This window comes from Struthio camelus, chromosome W (assembly GCF_040807025.1).
Source record: "Struthio camelus isolate bStrCam1 chromosome W, bStrCam1.hap1, whole genome shotgun sequence".
In the NCBI taxonomy this organism is placed as follows: Eukaryota; Metazoa; Chordata; class Aves; order Struthioniformes; family Struthionidae; genus Struthio; species Struthio camelus.
In genome coordinates, this window is record NC_090981.1 from 60,815,152 (window position 1) to 60,829,793 (window position 14,642).

General features: G+C 43.4%; 2 protein-coding genes across 11 annotated transcripts in view; both read right to left on the reverse strand.

The window, feature by feature from the left end:
• The window catches only part of LOC104138512 (CUGBP Elav-like family member 4), a 721,557-nt gene that overhangs the window by 482,599 nt on the left and 224,316 nt on the right, over positions 1-14,642 (reverse strand). The gene's annotated exons all lie outside the window — the stretch shown is intronic.
• Positions 879-3,308, reverse strand: LOC104138514 (POTE ankyrin domain family member B-like). Its single transcript, XM_009666157.2, has one exon. It carries the CDS (start codon positions 3,306-3,308, stop codon positions 879-881), a length of 2,430 nt encoding a protein of 809 aa, XP_009664452.2.

Sequence of the window (14,642 nt, forward strand, 5' to 3'; positions counted from 1 at the left end):
TTTTGAACTAAATTTTTAAATGAAAAAAATCTAGAATATTTTCAGTTAAATACAGCATATTATTATCTACACACCATTGCTATATTCCCACAAAAAATGGTAGCAATGGCTGCTTTTACTCACTGCCTGGTAATGCAAGCCTCTCAGCAGGTAGCAGGCATATTTTGTTAGTCTTCATTTGTCTCAGTATAATCACTCTTAACTTTCTGGAACGGGGACTTCCTCTGCTCTAGCATCTTCTGATCGCTATCAACTTCTATGGACATGAAATGACAAACAACGCTCTCCCATAATGGCAGATAACTCCCCAAGGTAAGTCAAACTGCCTGTGTTACTGATGCAAAGGTCCCACAGCACCTGCCTTTCACCAGGGTTACAGACGCCACATCATCAGCCACTAGCAGTCACAAAGAGCTTGGCTATCATGTTGCAAGCAGCTTCAGATCACTCTTTCTAGGGGTAAGGATTTCTCACGTTTGCACTGTGGGATGGGAAACCACTGGCAGGCTATGTAAGCAAAATAATTTTGCATAGACACTCCCTAGTACTTTTATTTAAATCAAATCATATCATTTTTGATCAAAACATCGCAGTACTCCTGTATCGCCCTGGAAACTGGGTCCTGGTCTACGTTTGCTGAAGATCCTTCAGTAGATGCCCAGGGAGAAGCTCCAACAGATTCAGTTTTCAGTTCAGCAGTGACCTGCTCAAGTTCTTCAGTGATATTTTTGAACATTCTCACTGCACCTCAGTCATATGAGCTTCCAGTCTCTCACAGAGGAAGCATGGCCCACTGGGTTCGCTACGAAAGAGCGGCTTCTGCAGCACTCATGAAGGTGTGCAGTCCTGGCTTCCGCTAGCCCCTCATTAGCTCTGTCTCAGTGCAGCTGTTTTCTGAAAGCCAATTCCAATTCTAAATCTCTAATTCTCTGCTGCAGTTGGTCTACCACGGAAGCTTGAGTACTGGCTCTTACTTGTTCTAGTCTGCCGTGGATGGCTGCCTGTGTCTGCAGAAATAGATTGACTTCCTGTAGTTTTTGCCGTAGCTCTTGCCCAGCCCTTTGTTCACTCTCCCTTTTATATTGTTCTCTCTGGCTGTGATCCATCATCTTGACGTTTAACTGACACCTGAGGAAAACCTCCTCTTCTTCCAGCTGCCGCTTTCTCTTCCGCAGTTTTTCCAAGCTCCCATGCATCAAAACCAACTCTTGTTGCAAACTTTTGTTCGTTTTTTCTAGCTGCCTTGAGGTTCTCCGCTCTGCCTCTAGCCAGTGTGAAAGTTCATGGACCCTCGTTCTTAATCTATCAACTTCACTGTCCGTTCCAGAACACGTATCCTCCATTTTGCCCTGGAAATTCAACTGGGATTCACTCTCTCGCCTCTCATACACCCTCAGTTTCTTCATAGCCTTTTCCAGAAGCCTCTTGGACCTGTTGCATTCTTTCTGCAGTTCAGTGTTTCTTACCATTTCTTGCTCCAGACGGGCTTCCGTTGGTTGTGTCCATTCTGCCAGGGTCTTCCATGGCTTTCTTTTGCTCTTACAGTGCTGATTTTGGTATTTCTCTGAAGGCACGTTTTTTGTCCGTAAGCCAGTGATCAAGTCCTCCAGGCGACTATGAACTTGCAGGGAGCAAGAGGCTTGCAGGTCTTTCTGAAGAACTTTGATTCTACGGGTCTGTTGTTGGGCTGTGCCTTCCAGTCTGGTATTTTCAAGTTCAAGTCGTCCCACTCGTTCTTCCAGTTGTTTTAAATTAACAGCTCCTAAAGAGGCTTTCAGAAGGTCTTGCAGTTTCTGCGAAGAAGCTATTGTTTCTCTTTGCTTATTTTCCAGGGTTGTCTTCAAATCCTGAACACATTGCTCAGATTGTATATGCTTTTCTTCTGACTCCTGCAACTGGGCTTTAACCCTGTCCAATTCCTCTTGTAACCGCAATCTGTCTTCTTTCAGTTCATTGCAGTAAAGCTTTGCAACTTCAAGTGAACCTTCTGGAATCAACTGTTTTTCAAGAGCATTAGCAACCTCCTCCTGCAGCTGTCCAGCTACAGCCTGTCCGTCGTACTGAAAATCTGTTTGTGTTGTGGCAGCCTCGTGTCCTTCGAACTTTTCTCTCTTGTCTTCAGACACCTCAACTTTCACTGCTGCTTCTGGACTCAGGCATGCAGGCAAGGAATGCAGGCTCTTAGAATCTCTTGGGTCTTCCTTCTGGTCCACTGCTGCTGCCAATGTAACATCTCTCACACCAGCAGGGTCTTCTGCATCATATGGGACTTGAGAACCATCAGTAGCCTCCTTTCCCTCCCTTTCAGGTGATTCGTCCTTGGCAGTTAAACTGAGTTTTTCCTTCTCAGAAGCAGGACAGCTCTCATCACTCTCTTCTTCCTCACACATTCCTATGAAGCATTCATGGGAAAAGTCATTCCTTGTTTCTCCGTCCAGAGCAGGTGCACCTAATGCAAAGCTAGCAGATCCTGCCCTGGGAGGACTGCTAAGCACTGGCATGCCTTTTGCCCTGCTTGCAGAAGCTTCTCCTGCATCTTCCCCATCTGCATAGTCTGCCAGTTGTTTAGTAATACGATCATGTCCATAAGTCCTAGCATAATCCTCAGCTGTCCATCCAAGACTGTCTTTCTGGGAAAGATCAGCACCATATTGAAGAAGAACTTCTATTACACTCATGTCCCCAGCAGAGGCAGCAAGCATTAGAGGGGTCCTTTCACCTGGATCGCGAGCATGCACATCAGCTCCCTTTTGAAGCAGGAACTCCACCATTTCTTTGTGATGTTCAGATACGGCAAGAGAAAGGGGTGTATATCCCATTTTATTCTGTGCCTCAATATGGGCATTGTGCTCGAGTAACTGACCTGCTAGAGAGGTGTTAGGAGCTCTCGCAGCGAGGTGAAGGGCAGTGTTGCCATTAGCATCTGCAAGACTATGGTCAGCACCATGCGCTAGCAGAATGGCAACACATTGCTCTTGCTGGCACTGTACTGCCTTCATCAGTGGTGATCTCTTGAAACCGTCACAAGGATTTAGTTTGCATTTGTTTTCTATTAAATAGGTAACAACCTCCGAATGCCCGTTAGCACAAGCAAGATGCAGAGGGGTCTGCTTCTCCTTGTCCTGCCTGTTGATGCTTAGTCTCAGCAGCCATCGCTGCCGCTGCACCTGGGCCAGGTCGCCGCTGGCAGCTGCACAGTGCAGTCTGCTCACTTCCTTCTCCTGGATCTCGCTGGCAGCGGCGACGAAGGGCAGGGAAGTGCTGCCAAATGGCGGCTGCCTCTGCCTCTTGCTGAAGAATCTCTTCATGCTGCTGCGCGACGACAGCACGGCAAAGCCTCGGGGCAGCGATGGAAGGCGTGGCCCAGAAAGAGCCCAGCGCGGGAAGGAGCCGAGCCCCAACCAGTGGCCGTGGCGCGGGACAGCAGCTGCAGGGCTGAGCCCTGACGGCCTGCGGGCGCGGAGCCCCCGGCCCGGGGCACAGAGGCGTCGGCCGAGGGCGGCGGCGCCAGCACTGAGGGAAACGGTCTCCAGAGGGCGCTGCGTAACGGCCGCGGCGCATGCGCAACGGCCGCGGCACGCGCGGGCACGTCACAAGGCAGCAAAGTGAGGCCGCGGCGCAGCGGCGCGAGGCCGGGGCGGGGCCCGGGTCGGGCCGGGGCTGCCACCTCCTTCAGGGCGTCGCCATGGCGCCGGGAGCGGCCTCGGGCGGCTTCTGCCTGGCCTAAGGCTGGGGCAGGGGCCACGGCTTTTGCCGGATCCCCCCGCCCGGCTGGCTTCACCTCCCTGCCTGCGACTCTGCCTGGTGTCTCAAGGCCTCCCCATTCCGCCCTTTAAATATCTTACATATAGGGAGAAATTAACCCCTAACAAAAGAAAGAAAGAAAAAAAAGAGGATTTATAACTAGATGGAGGCCTAAGTTCTGTACATAACTGAGGTTTACTTGAAGCCTTGTCCTGCTTCTAGGATAATGAGATAGATTTAATGTTTACATTGTTATTGCAATAATGATGATCGTCATAAATCCATATTCTGCCCACAGTGTCATCCTGTTCCCTTCACCTGAACTTTCTTTGCAGAAATCATTGTGTCTTTCTGGTGCCGGTCCAACGTAAGATCTGACAAAAACGTGTTGCAACTCAGACCTGAGTTCAGGCCTGACAAGACAAAGATTTGGAATTGCTACCGTGGTCTAAAAACATACAATATACATTAGAACATAAACCTTCAAACGTGCGTGGTACCTGTAGCTATGTTAGTATTAAATAGCCAAACAGAGCAGAAATACTGTCTTTACAAGAGACCTAAATAGGGCCGCAAACTGTTGGAAGAGCTGACTGCTACTTCCAGGGATGAGGCTCTCCAGCAGGTGTTAAATCTATGCCAGATGCCTTCCCTGCAGCAATGCTCTCCAGTTTCCCTTCACTATTTGAATGTGAGTATTTTAGATGTTTTCTTGGAGGGTGTGGGGGTGTCCCTTCTACCTAGTCCCTCCTACCAAAACATGATTAAATCTTTTTTGCTTGAGCAAGTGTTTTTGGTTTGAGGGACAGATGTTGGAAGGCAGAGGGGGGTGATATATCATTGAACAATGACAATTAAATAAATTTCATTTAGCAGGTCATAAAGTTAATGTGCCTAATTGGAACATAAGGATTGAAGAAAGAAAAGAAAGAAGAAAGCCTTGTATTATCCTTTCTATTTCTTCCTCCTTTCTTTTTAAGGATAGCCTATCATTAGTCATCATGAAAGCTCTCAGTGACCATTGAAACAGAGGAGGGACCTTTGACACAGCTTGATCAATCCTAATTGAATAGACCAGAGGGACAGCAGCCAAAAGGAGGGGACCCGTTCTTTGCATTTGACAGCCTCGTCCTTTTTAGTTTGTCAGCTGTCAGAAAACACTGGGGCATTCTCAGGGTGGACAAGAATGCTTCAAGTTGCCATACAATTTTTTGCTACATCAAGGAGATATTGTTTTAAGTGCTGAGAGGTGTCTGATCTGCTCAAAAGATCTAAGATTTTCCTGTAGGGAAGCACCTGCTGCAGTCAGAGAAGTAAATGGGAATTTTGCTGGGTGAGGCCTTGCAATTTTCCCTTGAATTGACAGAGGGTTCAGTTCCATTCCCCGTCCCATATATCCCAATCCAAGTTGATCATCATGACCCTTTTACCAGTTAGCCTCTGCTTTGCGCAGGAAGAGATGATTACCTAAGCTGTGTGACAACAGAGTCTCAAACTCAGCATTTCCCATGACATTTCCCTTGAATAGACACATTGTGTCTACTTCTCCACTTCTCTTGACAAGTTACTAGCTTAAGCGAAAAGCTAAACTCCAAGAAAACTACATATATGGGAGCAGACACTCATTGAGTTTGCATTGCTATAAATGAGCAACATCATTTCGACTTGTAAGAGGCAGTCATACATAAGCCCTAGTGTAACTGCACCAACTACACCTGAGTAAATATTTGTAAGAATATAGCAATGAGGGAGGAAAGGGGATAGAAAATGACTACCTTTGTCTTTCCTGTCCTCCCATCCCATTAGCACTTTTTCAGCTCTGCTGGGTATGACACCAATGCAACCAAGCAAGTGGCCTCCCATGAGAAAGTTCAAGCAGTGGACAGGGAAGCAGAGTGGGCAGATCTAAGCTTGGTTGAAAAACAAACAAAACCAACCAAACAAAAAAGAAACATTTTAGGCTACAGAACATCAGCCAAGACCTTCACTTCACACTCACAATGCATCCAGCACTTTCATACTCAACTCTGAGACACCTTTATCAGTGCTGACTTCCCAACCCCACCTCTCACCTTCCGCCACATATATAATTATTTTGTCTTCAGCTTTGCCTGTCCTGCCTATGCTCTGCATCAGAGCTCCAGAACACCGAGGAAATTCATGTTGCTTTCAGGTTGATGAGAAATTCAGCAGGCTGAAAATCTCCCCAGAAATTTTGTCCTAAGAGGTTCACTAGCCTAGCTGTAAAAAAACAAGCAATTAAAAAATGCTCAGAGATGCCACCATTTTCTCCTGTGTTATTCAAGGTTCAGCCAAAATTGCTTCTCATTTCTTCTGTAACACTTGACAAGTCTGACAAGAATTTAGGATAAGGTCCACACTATCAGTTCTTTTTCACCTCCCTTACTACACTGTTTATAAACTACATTGTCTTTTGTTATAAGGACTGTCTCCCATCACACATTTGGCAGAGAAAATGCATGCAAAGGTCACAGCTCCTCTAGGCGTCAGCTATATCAAGAAGTCACCTTCTTTATGGATTACAGAGGATGTGAAAATCGTCACATTGCCAGTTCCTCTGGACAGGGCTTGGAATCCTGTATTTATTTGTGCAATGAATGATTTGCTGCAAATCTCATCCTAGTACAGTGTATATCATTTTCTAAAGGACCCAGCTCTAGACAACTGACGTACTGCACAACATTAAAATAATTAAACCAAAAGAGCAACCACTTCAGCAAAACTGGAAGAGAGGAACTCTGAAAAGAAGAATGAGTAGCTTAAGAAAGGTCAAAATGGCCATGCACACTGTCATGACTACAAAGTCATGTCTTAAGCAGAGGCTGAGTGGCCATAGAGTTGACAGACATTCACAGGGAAGGTCCATAGCAAAGCTGTAATGGTGAAAGTTCCTGTCATATGCTAGAAACAATCTCAGCACCGAAATGCCAAGTGAACTCAGCTGCACTGGAGGTACCATCTGAACACTGAATGGTTGTACCCAGTTCTTAGCTTAGAGAATTCTTAGGGATCTGCTCTCTGATCATTCGACTTCTGCAGAGAGAGATGAATTTCACCTCATTGCACTGGCTATTCGTGTGACAGCTGAGTGGGGCTACGTGTCCAGGAACAGCAAGAAGCCATATCCTTATACCGTATTTCTACTGACAAATGCCTCCCACTATGGCACCTTCACAGGATTGTAATTTCTGCCTAGAGCAAAACAGGTACTGATGTTGTTCACCAACTCCCTTTTAGTCACAGAAAGGGTAGAGGCCATGAAGGAGGTTGTGTAAACTATTTCCAAACATGTCTCGGGCTGTAATTTAGAGAAGCCAGGTCTCTGCTGAATTTAGCCTTCCAATAAATAAACAAAAATGATGTGAAGCTCACGTTTCTTTGCCTTGGTGTTTCCAACAGAAACTTTTGATTCTCCAGCTACCCATGACTCACAGAGATGTGTTGAAAACCAATTTAAGACCCAGCATAACTGAATACTGCACAGCATTCATTCAGCTGTGAAGATTCATGCCAGTGCTTCCGCCACAGGACAGATGATGAATGGCTGGCGGTGTTTGCGAAGATTCTGCAGCTCAAAACTTCTTGCCTTGACCTCGAATGTCAAAGAGTAGCTTCTTACACCATGGACAGTTTTGGGGGATGTCTGGTATCTGTACCTCTTCATTGTATCACAGAGATGAGAAGTTTCGCATTAGGAAAAGAAGAAGGGAACGAAACTGTCAACTTTGAAGGTGGGTGGCATCATAACAAGTTACAAGCTTAAGGAGCCATGGTTGCCTGTAACATTCCCTTCCATCTGAAACAAGAAACTCAAAGGTGCAAGAGAACCACATCTGTAAGAACTTAGCACATCTTATGCTTTGGCTTCAAGACAAAGATGACTCACCTAACTCAGGATAGAGGTATTTTTTGGAAAGAGGAGAAGGCATCTGTGACTGTTACCATAGATAGTCATTAGTACAACGATAAAACAGTTCCCGAATATGCAGGCTGCTCTTTGGGGATTGCCTACCTTTCAGGCTGCTGCAGGAACCAGGACACAAGGCTCTATGGCCTCTTGCACACAGAAATCTGTCTAGATAATCTCAGTTGCCTCAATTGACCACATGAATCAAGAACATGTTGGGATCTTTTCACATAAGTCTGTTTTTGTCTAGTCTATAACCGTATGGGATCCCCTCACACACACACTTCTCAAGTCTTTGAGCACTGCAGTGCTGGTTCATATATAACCCTCTCAGGGTGCTTGAAAGGCTTCTTTATCCCTCAGAATGGAAAAAGTTCCCAGCTCAGATTCTCAAAAAGTACAATAAGGAGACAAACCATAGGAATAAAGTTGTGTCCTTCATACATATGGAAATATCACTGTAGGGGGCTGAGGGCAGGACAGAGAGAAATTTAGAAAGTGGAATGATCTGGCTGGAAAAGATGAATACTGAGTGCAGGGCAGATGGAGGGGGACAATGAACAAAAAGAGGCCCCAAACAACTGCTTTAGCAGGGACACAGGTTACAGTAAAACCAAAAGAAAGAGCAAGATATGTACCTTTTTAAAAAAAACATTCTGAAATAAAGTAGTATCTATTTTAGATTTTATCTCCTTAGACCTCCTAAATCCTATTATTGAGCTAGTTAAGTCTGAAGACATGTGCACCACTTATTAGTGATAGTACACTTTCCAAAGCACATATCAAGAAAGATGTACTAGAAAGATGCATCAGAAATAGCAAATTTGCATGTGTGCAGCAATGAGAAGCTGATCATTTTGTCCAGTTTGGATTTCATCAGCATGGATCTGTGATATCCCAGAAACACCTCTAAAATTTGGTTGAAACACTTCCTCAGCAAAGAGCAAATTGGTATTCAAAGTTTTATGAAACTAGTAAAGAATTACTGAAGACCTTATTCTGAGGAGAACTGTTGGTAATATCAAAGTTGCCATGCCTTTAAACTTCAACTGAGGAGCAGTAAAATTTGATGTAATTGAGAAACAGTTACTTAGCTCATTACAAAATCAGATGTGCATTTTTGTGGAAATTAATGTGAAGAGGAAAAGAAAAGAAAAAAAAAAGACAAGAGAATTACTATATGGCTCATTACAAGTAAATTTGATTCTGTTCAAACAGCTCTGACTACAGTGACATTTGAATCAGCAAAATGAGCTACTTAGCAAAGGACGGGTACATCTTAGTCTTACTGGACTGTCCTAGCTCCTCACCCCTCCTGTGCCTAGGAAAGATAACTGAGCATAGTAATCAGTGGCAAAGACTCATTTCTGTTTCACATCTGCTTATTACAGGGATGATTTTTGTGTTAAGAGCCTAAAAGCCCTAGCTATACTGTTTCTAAGGCAGAAACGGTTGTGACATATTCTGGAGAATGACCGGAGTGTTTTTCTTCCATGCCTTTTGCATGGCAGAAAACTACATTTGTTTCACTCTGTTTTAGTGATAAAATGAGTTGTGGTATAATATTTCACTTACTCAAAACCTTTGGGGAAGAGCAGAATGTCATTTTTCTCTAAATGTAAGTACATTTTTCAGGCATTTCTCTCTCTGCTCCTGCTGCCACCTGTGCAAGAAAGTCCAAGGGAGGAGATTCCTAACCCAGCCATCAAAACCAATACTGACAAGGTATAACTTGTAATCAAAGACTGACCTCACTCAGATTATATAGGACTCTAGGGAAAATCCCAGAAACTACAGACTAGTGAGTCTGACTTCCATCCCTGGTAAGATGGCAGAGTCCATAATAAACAATAAGATCATAGAGCACATGAATTATATTTTCTGTTGGGAAGAAGTCAGCATGGCTCTTGCAAATGGAAATCCTACCTCAGTAATCTGCTGGAGTTCTAGCAGGGTGTCAGGAAGCACATGGATAAAAGGCAATCAAAATTCAAAAGAATAGTCTCTTAAAGGGAGAAGTCAGTAGGGATTGGTCCAGGAGCAGTTTTATTCAACATCTTTATCAATGACCTGAAGAAGAATTGAGCAGAGAAATAACCAATTTGCAGATGATGATAATCTCAGGAAGTCAAAATGCCTTGATGTTGCCAAGAAACTTTGGAGGGCTCTCATAAAACTGGGTAAGTAGTTGGCAAATGAGCTTCAATGTGGATAAGCTTAAGATAATGCACCTAAGAGAAAAAATATCAAAACTGTCCCTACACAATGCTGAACACAGAACTGGCAGTTGCCGCCGTTCAGGTAAGAAATCTTGTTTTTGTTGTTCACAGTTGTGTGAGATCTTTGGGTCAACGTGCAGTGGTAGGTGAAGAAGCCAACAAAATACTAGGGACAACCTTACAGAACTTGCTATCATGAGAGATCGTATGGAAAGTCAACAGCCAGTTTATAAAGAGATTAGACAAATTTGCAGACAACATATCCATAAAACAAAGACCAAAAGGACCAGGCAGAGACGTTCCTTCTAACATCCCTAATAAAACACAGTCGTGGACACCCAGGGAGTAAAAGGGCAAGAGTCTGCAGAAAGTGGCTGATATTGCATGATCTCCCTGAATAGCATCTCTTACTGCTTATGCTGGAGACTGAACACTGCGATAGATGGGCAGTCAATCACACTCAGTGGGGCATTTCTTGTTTTCTTACATCCATGTGGCACTTTGATAGCAGACGTTACTTTTGCGCCTGTATTCTAAGGTAGGGGCTGCATGGCGTTTCTGAAGGAAAAGCCGTATAACAATGACTGGCCAGGAGCTTAGTCCAAGCCAAACAGCCATACTGAAAATCAGGGCCCACAAGGCCAAACTCAGTACCATGCTAATATAGCTGCATGGCTTCCAATCGAGAGCTGACTCGCATCTGACCAGCTCAAAGCTGTGTGAGGACAAACTAAGGTTTATCTGCAAAATATTTAACAGGTATATCATTACAATCTGATATCTGTAGGGTCAAATGTCTACCAGCTCACCCCTGGGATACAGATTCCCTGCTCTCCTAAACACCTTGTTACATTTCCACTTATAAAGCGATCAGGCTTCAGTTTACACTTAGTTAGCCCTACCTCCTGTCCCTATTTCAGGAGGGTTTTCGTACATTCTTTCACAGAACGCAGACACTTTTTATATCTTGCATATGTGTCTAGAGGACAGGAGGAAGTTTAAGGGGATCATTTTGCTGCGGACATGTAAGACACTAGTGTGATCCACACTAGCCTCTGGTTAAGGGTATATATTGTGGAACATTAGCTCATTACTTATCTTCCAGTTCTCTTATGCCCAACATGAGCCAGTGGCATAAATATTTCAAAAGTGGCTTGGTTTATCACTCTGAACATAGCAGGAGAAAAAAAAAAGCCCTTCTCAGAAGCAACAAATTCTTCTGATCTGTGCTTCCAAGAGCTGAGGAAGACCTGTAGCTGTCATTTTGATAAACCTATTCAGCAAGGGCACCAGAGTCTAAATGATACTGACTGATGCTAGGGGAATAGTTCATCTGTTGCAAAGACATTTTGCCATAGCACTCATAACTGGAAGTGCAACCATATAGATCCAAAGCAAGGATTCACCAGGGAAGTCCTGGTTATGGTGTTAGAAAAATCTTTTTGCTAAACATAGGCTAGCAGTTATGATGCTTATTTGGTAATCAGCATGTACTGTGCACATCACTGGAAATGAGGAATGGGTGAAACTCTGATTTCATCTACTCCTTAATGAGGACTTGAAAGAATGAGCCCTAGCCTTGCTCTGTTACAGCTGCAGAGAGAGGCTTAACTTGGGCCTGCAGAGGAATGGGCACAGTAACTCAGGATCTCTTCACACACTTTGTACTTGGGCCAAAATCATCCATGCCATGATCCCAGTGAAAGACATTCAATTACCTGTTCAGTGTGTTTGGCTGTATACGGCACCTGTACTTGCTTTATGTATCTAGAAAGAGGACAGACTCTTCAATCTGTTATTGCTAATAAAAGCTTTAGGGGCCTAAGGCACCTACCCCTCAGGTGGAAGTTTGTCCACAGCTGCAGTCTTGTAATCCATAAACACAAGAACTGCTTTGCCCTTGTGCTAAGCCACACTATAGGGAGGCCCTTCATTACCCTCTTCCCCAACCACCTTCATTATGATCTCCCCTCAGGCATTTAGAGTGGCCACTCTGCTCCCTCCATGCCCTTATTCCAGGCAAAAGAGAGCAATTCCTGATCCTCATCTTGTGCTGAAGCTATAAAAGCACCACTGGGCCCTGCGCAAATTCAAGTAGGTGAGGCATCGGATCAGTTCTCATAGGCAGAAAATCACTCCAAAGCTTCTTCCACATACAGTCATAGAATAATGTAGGTTGGAAGCGTCCTCTGGACATATCTGGTCCTATCCTGCTCCACGTAGACTTGGAGGTGAGCTGCAAGACTTTGATAAAGAGCTTGGATTTGTATCTTCAGAAATACAAGTTTTTTGTTTGGTTCATTCCCCATTACTACACCTGAGGAATGAGAATTCATCAAAGCCTCTTGTGATCCACATTCACAGCACTAACAGTTCTGCAGGGAAAGATAGTTCTAGCATCTCTTCCCCCTAAAAAGAAATCAGTTAAAAGGACAAACAGTGTAAACAAAGGGAGTAAAGGGCATGAATGAAACAATACATTTATTTCCCTATAGACTCCATTGCTCACTCCTAAGAATAAAACACACATAGGATGACGCAATTAGCAGTAAATAGCACAAGGGCACCTGACTTTGCCCACATGACCGTTCATGCACAGTTTCTGAGTAGTTTCTAAGAAAGGACTGAAATGCAGAGAGCTTAAAGGGAACCTAGGGGACTAGCTCGCTACCTGCTTCTACTCTCTATATATTTAAGATTAGAAGACAAGATAACCAACCAGACTATTACGTGTGCCAACTGCATATGCTATAATTGCCCTAAGAAACCTATTTCAATCCCAGCATACCGTGTTGCTAAATCTACAGGGAGGACAAAATCCAGTATACATACCACAAAGCTCATCAATGGACAATACTAATACTTAGTGGAAGATATTTTTAAAGTGGCCATGTTCAGATACATCCCCTCTAATATTTATTCCTCCAGAACCTGAGCAATAATGATCTGTTAGAACCTCTTGGAAGCTCACCAGGCATAAAATTATTTGCAGCAGAGGGTCCCTCACCAAAAAGTATTCTACAATAAGTAGCTAACTCTTGGGTCCTATTTTTGATCCCCTATCTATGAGGTTGTGTCTGCATGCAGTGATGATGGCATCAGAGCACAGGATGTCAGGTTGCTGTAAGAATTTGCATTATTTCTTTAAACCTTGAGATGCATGCTTTTTATGCTTGCCTTACACAGATTCTGCTCTTTGTTATGATAGTGTGAATCTGGAGTCATTCATTTTGCTGAAGACTTTTAGATTTATTTCAGTAAGATTAAAAGGAAGAAGAATTAAACTGACTTCTGACAAATAGCCTTCCAAATACGTAAATCAAGAGATATGAATCTGCACTTATTGATAGGCACATATTGTCAGACAAGGTAAGAGCTTTTCCTGATTCCATTTAGTCTTTCTGAAAGTTCAGAGGAAAAAAAAGTAACAAATCAAAAAACCACAAAACAGCCATGTACCTGTCAGTATCTTTCATTTATCCTAAGTACTATTACAGACACATCTTACCAGTGTTACTGTTAACTTTTACTTAAAAGCATTAAAGTTAGATGTTGCACCCATTAAATTTGGCTGAAAACGCAAAAAAAAAAAAAAAAAACAGAAGTCATAAACAAGTCTGTTTTTTGACCAGTTTCCAACTCAGCTGTACAGACTGGTAAGTTTTGAATAGTTCAGTTAGGGAAGAGTTCAACTTCCTGAGTGATTTAGACTTGTGAGTGAACCAGTTGAGGTTTGCTTATGTGATCAAAAAAGAGATTCCTCCTTCTTGATTTCAAATATTGCTTTTCTTCCCAAACGTCAAAATATAGGATGCATACAGGAGTTGGACCATAACAAGAGCCAGAGAGATAGGGTATCTTAAAGTCCTGGAGAAGGCCTCATTTGAATTCTATTCTGAACTTCCTGGCTTAGGCCTCTGTCTACATTCTCCTGCTTTTATTCTCTTTAGCTGTGCACTAACAACTTTAAGACTCATGCAGAATGTAAGCTGATTGCTTTGAATATAAATGCATAGACTATTAAAAGCAGAATTTAGGCTTCTAGACTCATAAATCATAAAAGGAAGCATAAATTCTGTGTTTTAGTGGAGATTTAAATTCCTAAATGGGTTTTATAGGAGCCACATAAGACCTATTGACAATACCCCTTTATGATAAAAAGTAAATAGAAGTGACAAAGTCAGAATTCAAAATGCCGCTGCTTAGCTCCCACTAGCCTGAAGACGACCAAAAAATGGCTGGAGGAAATCTCAGAGGGAAACAAATGATAACATGAAATTAAATGTGTAATATTCCTTTTTATGCTGTGTGGGGGGAAAAAAAAGCACTCAGAGAATGAGCCGGTGCATTTGCATAACAAAGGAAATCAACAACAACAACAAATTGCAATCCTGTTCAAAGCTGATAATTGCACAGATGACAACAAGAAAGCGCCTTTCTTCTCAGCTCTCTTGGGGACGGGCCTTGTCAAGATGAGGAAAAAAGGTGAAAAGTGACCCCACTTGCTTTCATGAAAATTAGCAAGCTCAGAAAATGTCTTTGGTGCAAGGGGGTGGCCAGTGAATGGTGTGAATGCTAATGAACACAGTGAGGGCAGAGGCTCAGCCAATGTTCCCATCAACCCCATCAGATGATCAACAACTGGCAGCAGCCTCTTCTTTTAACTACCACCTTCCCCTTTTTTTTTTTTTTTTGCTTTGTCCACTGACACGTTCTGACTCACATTGCTTTTGTATACCTCAAGCCCCGTG

Coding starts and splice junctions, on each gene's coding strand:
- LOC104138514 (XM_009666157.2), bottom strand. CDS start 3,308: ATGAAGAGATTCTTCAGCAAGAGGCAGAGGCAGCCGCCATTTGGCAGC.